The following is an 8,901-nucleotide window of genomic DNA, read 5'->3' as shown; positions in this document are numbered from 1 at the left end:
AGGCAGCTGTCTCACCAACTTTCCCCAGAGCCTGGCACAATGCTCCTCTGCCCTACTGGCCAATCAGTGTCCAATTTCCCCAGAGAAATTATGACAAACCTGTTAGGTCCCAGGCAATACCTATGGCTACAGTCTTCATTAGTGACAGAACATTGGCTTTCCACAATGGTGCCCAGCTGAACAGATCTTCCTGGTCAAGACCTGGACTTAGAAGTATGGTGCTTCCTGGGAAACTTTTTTTTTAAGGGAATTGATTAATCTGGGAGGAGAATTAATTCTTCTCAACAGCTACCTAGGAAGAATTGGTGATAGGTGGTACGTTAATAACCTTTTTGGCCACATGAAGTTCTTTTAGGATGGAAGCTACTGTATAAGAATTCTGGAACCAGAATCATCATTGAATCAACATGCCAGACCTAGCTGCTTATACTGCTTATACTGTTCAGACTTTGTACTTCCTAATTATAGGGGTCCTCCTTTTCTCTTCTTAGGGTGCTGGAAGCTAAGATGACCAGCACGAATGTGGTTATAGATGCAGGGTTAGGGCCTTGCTCTGCTGCCAGCAGTGCACCCTTTCTGAGTCCACTTGGTGTCCCATTAGACTAGTCCACAGATATGATGTACACAGTAAGGAACTGATAGTTTGTTTCTTTGTCTTCCCCTTCTCTTCACATTGTATATTTGATTTTAAATACGCCAACCAAGAGCTAGGTAGATAAAGGCAGAGGATCTCTCTGCAGAAACTGAACCTGCTATCTTAGGCTTGGACTGTTCCAGTAGGGCTGAACTGTGTAGAAATGCTAGTGGCCAAGACTAAAGGAAGAACAAAACATAGAAAGTGAAGAAAAGAAGCAGCAAATGGAGTGTCTGGGCTCTCCCACTGAAACCAAACCAGGGACTACTGGACCAACACTGTTCCTCAATGATAGCTGCCTCCAGAGCCCTACAACATTTACAGCCTGTAGACTACTGGCTGGACACCCAGAAAAGAAGCCACACATAGGGTTGGAGCAAGCCTCACTTAGGAAGTCCGAGGGGAGCATCTCTGCACCTAAAACCATGTGAGGACCTCACACTTCACATCCAGGAGGGGCTCTCTATGGAGGCCACCGATTGCTGTGCTGTGGGCTGCAGCCAGACTTGTAAACACCGTCCACACCCTGTTCTATCTGAAGAGAAACCATGGGCAGAATCGATCTCATGGGGGGCCTGGGAGAGTGAAAGGACCCCCCAGTTGAGGAAACAACAGCAGGGCTCCAGTCCTAGAAGGGGGTGGCCCAGTTTAGACCTGAAATTCCTATGTCTTCTTCTCGTCCTCTCTGACAGGCTAAGGATCCCTATGAATTCTAGGCTTATCCAAAACGAGTCATCCAATCTCAGACCTGGAAAGAATCATCAGACGTTCAATCCCCTTCTCCCATTTCTGGGTGGTGGCCAAGTTCAAGGCCTGCAAATTGTTCTCTGACTGCCACAGAGAGAGGTATAGGGTGGGATTTCCAGTCCCTGGGAGTTGTATTTCATTTCATAGTGCTGCATTGGTGAAGGGACTTTTTATTTGTACCTTAATCTGTGAATTAAATTATCAACCAAGTGGGGAAAAGTCCTTACTTTGTGAATAGAAATTTTGGATGGCCTCCAAAGGCCTAAAACATTCAAGCTACACACACACACACACTCACACACACACACACACACACACACACACACACACACACACACACACACACACATCAAGGCAGAGAGGAAAGCAGCCTAGAAATGTCAATGGGAGAGACAGAAGTTCTCGCTGGAAGGGAAGAATGTATTTCTATTTTAAATTGTTATTACATTTTCCTGCGTGTGTGCATATGTGTGCAGGCCAGAAGCCAAATTGTGGGAGTAAGTTCTCTTTTCATTAAGGGTCCTGGGATTGAACTCAGGTCATCAGGTTTGGGGGCAAGAATCTTTATCTCTAATCATCTCCTTGTCCCATTACACTTATTTGTATGGTGTATGTGTGTGTGTGGTCCCACAGCACATGTGTGGGAGCCAGAGGACAATTTGCAGGAGTGAGTTATTTCCTTCTACCATACTGGTCACAGAAATTTAAGTTAGGTCATCGGGCTCATTGGCAAGCACTTTTACCCACAGAGGCATATCCCCCCCCCCCACTTTTTTATTTTTTATTTTTAAATTCAGGAACAGCAGCTTGGCTTATTGGTCTATCTATGGAACATGGGGGTCTCCATCTGCTTGCAGAACAGTCATTCTGGGCAGGCAGAACCCCTGAAAAAAACAAAACAAACAAACAAACCACTGAGGGCGCCTTCATGCTGTCCTAAAGGACTTTTCTCCCTAACACCCAAACTTGGCTACATTTTTCATGCCACCCACTCAGGCAAGGCCTGCTTCTATGTCCCATGCATCTATCCTAGCAGGAAAGGTAGAGAAGAGAGCTAAGCATTGACCAGAGGAAGACTGGTCCTATGGTGGTGTCTGATCGTTTCCTTCTTCTAATTGAGGGTCAGAGTGGACCAATCCACATTCTGGGACAATCAAAGGCCATTTGGAATGTGTCTCTTAGAGCCTGTCCTGAGCCAAATTCTCTTCCCACACACAGGTGCTCAGAACAGTCTAAAACAATGCAGAAAGAAAACGAATCCACAGCTACAACAGCTTTAGCACTACCTACCCCTGCTTTCAGCTGATCCCGCAGACCATGTCCCCTAACACTAACTAACTGTTAGTTCACAAGACCTCTGCTGCCCTCATCACTTTGGAGGAGCCATTGGACTGACAGTGGTGCATTATCTAATCATTTCAAACAAACAATAAATACTGGGAGCCATAGGGTGACATATACCTTTGCTGTTATTGATCCTTCTGTGGGTTTCAACTCGGTGAGACCCTAAATCCATTGTCCCAGTAAAGGAGACACAATACCAAAGAGGTGATGCACAATCAGAGTCTTTATTAATAAAGGAAATAAGTATTTATAATTATGGAAATAATCCTGATGGTCCCTTCCAGGAACTGGTTGCATCTTTAGAGGGTTCCCAGGGCTTACAGAAACACAACTAAATATGTAAGTATTCATTAGAATAAGTAAAATATCTCATTTTCAGTCCTGCAGGAAATTTCCCCCGAAGAGGCCAAAAACAACCACTTCACTATCATGTCTTTAAGTTCTGAAACAACCACAGGCACAATTCCTCCTTTTAGCTCAAATGGTTGAAATTAGAATTTTTAATTTCACAAACTCCAAATTACTGAATACTAACATGTGTAATGAGAAAAATAATTACAAACACAGAATATGGAAGACTTTTTTTCACCAAAAGTCATGGGCACATCTGAAATTTACATAGGGAATGGTGATTTGTACTGACCTTAAGACCTCAGCAAAATAATTTTTGGTCAGATATACATTACCTAGGAATATGAAAAGTTGTATGTCAACATTTCAAGTTTCTAAGTTTAATGTTACTACTTCCTTCCAAAAGATTTGCTTATGGGCTAGAATATGGAAAACTTAAGGTTAATTTATAATATTCACTATGTGACTGACCAGCTGTGGGGAAGTATGATACGATCTCAAACAAGACAAAATGGAAGTGCAGCTTGGTCCAGACTGAGATACATAAGGCACAACAGCTTTCCTTCAGGATCCTTCTCTCTGTCCTAGAGTCTTCCGACGGTATCAGGTTATGTGACAGGAAGCCAGTACAGCACCAGTATGTACAGAGGTACACAGGCGTGCACTGGGGTCTTCACATGTACACACATGCACACAGAGACTAGTGTACTTTAGCCTTCACTGGCCCCTAGCAGATGATTCATCCACCATTGCAAACCACTCACCGGTTTGTCCACTGCCCCAGGGAGATCTACAGATCAAACCCCTTCCCACGTGAGCCAAGCTTTGGACAAGGACGGCCATGAGAAACAGGTGCAAACCAAGACTGTAGATGTGTGCATCCAGGAAGGTGTATCGAGACTACTTGGACTCTGCTTTGTGTAGTCCAGTCAGTGCATGTGAGGTTCTTAGGAAATAAAATGATATGGTGTAGATAAGAGACTGTGAAAGTCCTGTTTGAACTTAGGACCAGAGGACTGACCAGCCATGGGCTCATATTGCAGGAATTTGGCATGTCAGAAAATGTCTAAATGTCTCAAAAAATTAATCGAGAAAGAGAGGTGGAGGGTGAGGGGAAGAAAAGAGGAAAGGACAGGGGAAAAGGTAAGAGGGGAAGGAAAGGGACAAAGGCTTTGGAAAATATTAGTTAACAAAAAAACCTTCCACAGGCAGAAGGGTGAAATGCCACAAAATACACGAACTCTGCAGGTCAATCAATAGTGGAAACACGGGCCCCTTTATACTTCCGTCATGGTATGTGTGCACATAGAATGCCATCTAGGTACTGATCCCAAGCACTTTTCAGAATATGCAAGATTAACTAGTCATTCTAGACAAAAATATATGTTTCTTTAAAGGAGCAAGGCAGTAGGCAGGAGAAACGTCTCTTCTTGGGGCAGATTCCCCATAGGAATACAAAGATGGAAGTATGGGGGTTTGGCAAGTCTAGTGGACATGGATGCAAAATGACCGCGAAGTTGTTGGTTGATTTTGAGAGCGGTATCTTCAAATGTAATCTCACAGCTCTGTCTGTGCAAATATCTTTATGAGAGTTAATGAACATGTGATTGGTTTTCAATGACACTGTGAAACACAGTAAAAAGGAACAGAGCTGACGTTGGAGTAGGGACAAAGGCTTTAGAGCCAAGGTGGGCCCTCTTGGGTCCCTCACACACATAGGGATAGACTCTTAAATAAAATAGCACTTCCTTAAAAATCTGCCACCTAAGAACTGTTTATATACCATAGAAAAATAGCAATTTTATAAAAAGAAATATAGTTATTTTGTTAGCATGGTCTATTTTAGAACAGCAATTATTTTTCATATAAAGAATATCTAAACATTCACACAGAAGGTAAAACCTAGGGAAGACTGAGTGCAAAGCTGAGCGAGCACAGCACGTTTGCCTTGAAGCCAAGTGGATCATCTCGTGGGTAAGTTACAGCGAGTGTGAGCCTTCGGGAACACCAAGAAGCGATTCTGAGTTTCACAGCAGTTAACTCACACGTAACTCCAAGCTGCTGAAGGTTTAGTAATAAAAATGGGTCATTCTTACTCACTTGCTCACTCATTCACTCGCTCACTCACTCACTCACTCACTCACTCGCTCACTCACATTCCCCTTACACTCAAAGTGTCCAAACTCCTTGGCCACGCTCCTATCCACCTGGAAGGGAATTAATGTAAATACTCTGTTCTAAATATAGGGATTATATATCCATGCTATAGAGACAGATGGTGTCAGCAGACCACCGCTTTGTCTTCGTAACAATTCTGTAGGGGTGGCAGGCAAAGGAGGAGTCGGGACACTGCAAACCCCACAGTTTTCAGCTTCTGCCTGAGCAAGACAGGTGGGCCAAGCAGAGAGCAGTCCACTAGCAGGCGGTGGGGGCTCCACCAGCAGCCATCACACCCTCTCCACTCGGCTTGGATCGTAGGAATCTGCAAACAAGAGAGACGAGAGGTCAGGGGGGGCATTCATCTGCCTTAGTTTATGTTCAATCTTAAGGCCACAAGTAGAGAACTAAACTCACATGTATAGAAAACTGATTTTTAGACACATCAGCCAACTTATTTCACTAAGGAGTCGACAGCTGGGGTGTTTTCAGGGAACAGGCACCGTCATTACCAAATACAGACAGCTATTCAGTTTATTGATAGCCCTTCCTGATTCTCAAAGTACAATATAAGCAATAATAAATTTACTGACTCTTAACCAGCATTAATGCCCTGGCCTAATGCCAATTCTTTTTGTTGTTTTCTTTGTGTGTGTATGTGTGCACACACTTGTATTCCAGGAGAGGCCAGAGACTGATGGTGGATACAGGATATCTTCCTCAATTGCTTTCATATTGTTCTTAATTTTGTCCCTGTATGACCACTGTAGTTTCTGAGGTGAGGTCTCCTGCTGAAGCTGGAGCCCAGTGGTTTGTCTCACCTGGCTGGCCATTGATCATTACAAATCCAGTCTCTGCCGCCTCAGCACTGAGATCATAGGCACGATGCTATAACTGGCTTTAGGGCTGTGGAGTTCTGAATTCAGTACTTTGCACTCCTATGCCTCCCCTCAATCCAATGACAGCATCTTTATGAACAAATTCCTCCCTTTGAGGTTTGGGGAAACTCAACTGTCAAATGCATGGCTAGCAAGAAGAGCTTTCCTCTCTCTAGCTGCCACCAGCCAACAGGCAGGGCCAGGACCAGTTACTCAAACTGAGCCCAGATGACATGAATTTTTTGAATGGAAGGAACACCATAGAAAGGGACAATAATTCCAAGCTGCCACTGGGATGGGCAATGTGGACAGTCTGACCCTGGGAACCCTGGAGACTGAGGCTCACCTCTGTGCCTCTGTTATAGCCTTATGACATGTTCCCTGCCTTAGCATTCCTAAATTTTTAAGAAAAAAAATCGATGAATCTGTAAGAGTATAAGATAGCCTTGAAAAAGGAGAGATCCATGAAGGGTTTATGCCCCAACGTGGGGGAATGCCAGGGCCAGGAAGCGGGAGTGGGTGGGATGGTGAGCAGGGGCATGGAGGAGGGAATAAGGGGAGGGGGTTTTCAGAGGGGAAACCAGGAAAGAGGATAACATTTGAAATGTAAATAAAGAAAAATATCTAAGTAAAAAAAATGTAGAGATCCCTCAAAAAATATAAACAGAAATAGAACTATTTCAAAATCCAGCAATCTCACTACCGGGAAAGACAATCAGTCAGGATGTCTGCATCCATGCTTGCTGCATGCTGTGTCAAGAGGTAGAACAGCCCAAGTGTCTGACAACAGATAAGTGAGGAGAGAAACGCTTTGTACATACAAATGTTTGCACAGTGAATGTTTGCATCAAAAAGGAGCACTCTTGTCATTCACAGTGGCACAGATGATGAATTGTGGGGATACTGTGCTAAGTTGAGAGAGTACACAGTGTGATGTCACATGTGGGTTTGTTTTTATATTAGACCTGTAGGACATAGCTTCTAGGAGCTGGGGTTGGGGCAGAGAGGAGACAGTAGAAAGAGTATAAAGCTGCAACTGTAAGGTGTCTTGAGGTTAGCACATCACAGGGAACATAGTTAACAGAGCACACATGCACTTGAACTCTGCCAAGAGGCTGGGTGCTGATGGATATGTTAATTAGCATGATTCTCATACTTTGCACACAATCTACAGTCACTCAAACATTATGTGCATCCTAAAGATGCACATAAGTGGGTAGGATCTTACCCACTTACCATCAAAACCTCAACGAGGACTGAAAAATAACAGCAAGGCTTACCATAGACTAGAAGATGATTTTTAAAAATCAGGATGGTACATTTTTACAGAAAACAATGCTCTGAAATGTACCATGATGTCCTACGATGGGCGTCCATCCCATCTCCTGCAGTCTAAGGTTTCACCATGTGCTGCTCCAGCTGGCTGGCACATATCTGGATGCTAGGCACTATGGTGAAAACTAAGACCATGCTGGGAGCACTGTGTAGGAGCAACATAAGGAGGGACAGGCTGGCACTCAGGGGTGCCACTGAGCCAGCTCACTGATGGAGTGACTGTCCCAGACCCATCTGGCTAAAGGAAGTAGAGTTCCCATGACTTAACACCTCTTGACACCACACTAGAAGACAGTGCTGTACTTGGGGATCAAGGATGCTGCTTCTCATGTGCTGAGGATATAGTGGGCGGCCACCAGTGAAGGAAAATGCCACACTCCAAACAAGTCTCAGACTGCACAGGCACCTGGAATTGAACTGGTCTCCTCCATGCCAGGTATGCTGGAGACAATACCACACAATGTCCCTCAATCCCAAGACCCAAAATTGAAGCCCCCAAATACAGGGAGCCATGGAAAGAACTCTCTATAACACTGGGTTTCTCACAACCACTCTAGGGATTGAATGACCCCTTTCACAGGGGTTGCCTAAGACCATATCAGATATTTAATTATGATTCATAACAGTAGCAAAATTACAGCTATGAAGTAGCTATGAAATAATCTCATGGTTGGAGGTCACCACAACAGGAAGAATGTATTAAAGGGCAGCAGCATTAGGAAGGTTGAGAACCACTGTTCTAGAATAATACATACGTTCTGTAGCTCATAGACAGGCTAGGTCCAACGAAACTAGTCTGAGCCATCTAATGTTATTTTAAGATTTATGGTAAATACATTAAAACACATCGAAAAGAAACAGGTGAAATTATCTTTAATAATATAGTTTATTTCACCAAATATATCAAAAATATATTCACTAAACATGTCTAGAATATTATATCACTTAAAGATGTAACATTTAAATGTAATATTTTCAAAATATTTCAGATTTTCTGAATTGAAGCTTCAAAACCTGGGTGTGTATTTTATACCCATACAACTGTGTCAGGGGGCTCTGACACCCTCCTCTGGCCTCTGTAGGTACCACACACATGTACTTCACAAAGCATTACATGCAGAGAAAACACCCACACTTGTAAAATAAAAATAAATGAGTGTGAATGAGTTGGGAAGTGGGAAGGGTCCGGAAGCAGTTAGGGACGGGGAAACTAATCAGAATAAATTGTATGAAAAAAAGCTTGGGTGTGCTGGCACACACCTTTAGTCCTGGCACTCAGAAGGCAGAGGAAGGAGGATCTCCACAAGTCTGAGACCAGCCTGGACCACGTAGAGAAACCTCATGTCAGAAAGGAAGAAGGAAGGAAGGAAGGGAGGAAGGAAGGAAGGAAGGAAGGAAGGAAGGAAGGAAGGAAGGAAGTAAGTTTTCCCTCTTTCTCATCTCCCTGAGAAGATG

The 8,901-nt window shown here is 43.7% G+C and overlaps 1 protein-coding gene across 1 annotated transcript in view; it reads right to left on the bottom strand.

The window, feature by feature from the left end:
• Positions 1-2,930: 2,930 nt before the first annotated feature.
• The window catches only part of Jcad (junctional cadherin 5 associated), a 42,439-nt gene continuing 36,468 nt past the window's right edge, over positions 2,931-8,901 (bottom strand). The window contains exon 4 of the mRNA XM_021150751.2: positions 2,931-5,558. Within this exon, the coding sequence (XP_021006410.1) occupies positions 5,524-5,558 (35 nt within the window). The 3' untranslated portion in view covers positions 2,931-5,523. The remainder of the gene's footprint in view (positions 5,559-8,901) is intronic.

This window comes from Mus caroli, chromosome 18 (assembly GCF_900094665.2).
Source record: "Mus caroli chromosome 18, CAROLI_EIJ_v1.1, whole genome shotgun sequence".
NCBI lineage: Eukaryota > Metazoa > Chordata > Mammalia > Rodentia > Muridae > Mus > Mus caroli.
This window is presented reverse-complemented; position numbering and strand designations above follow the sequence as displayed.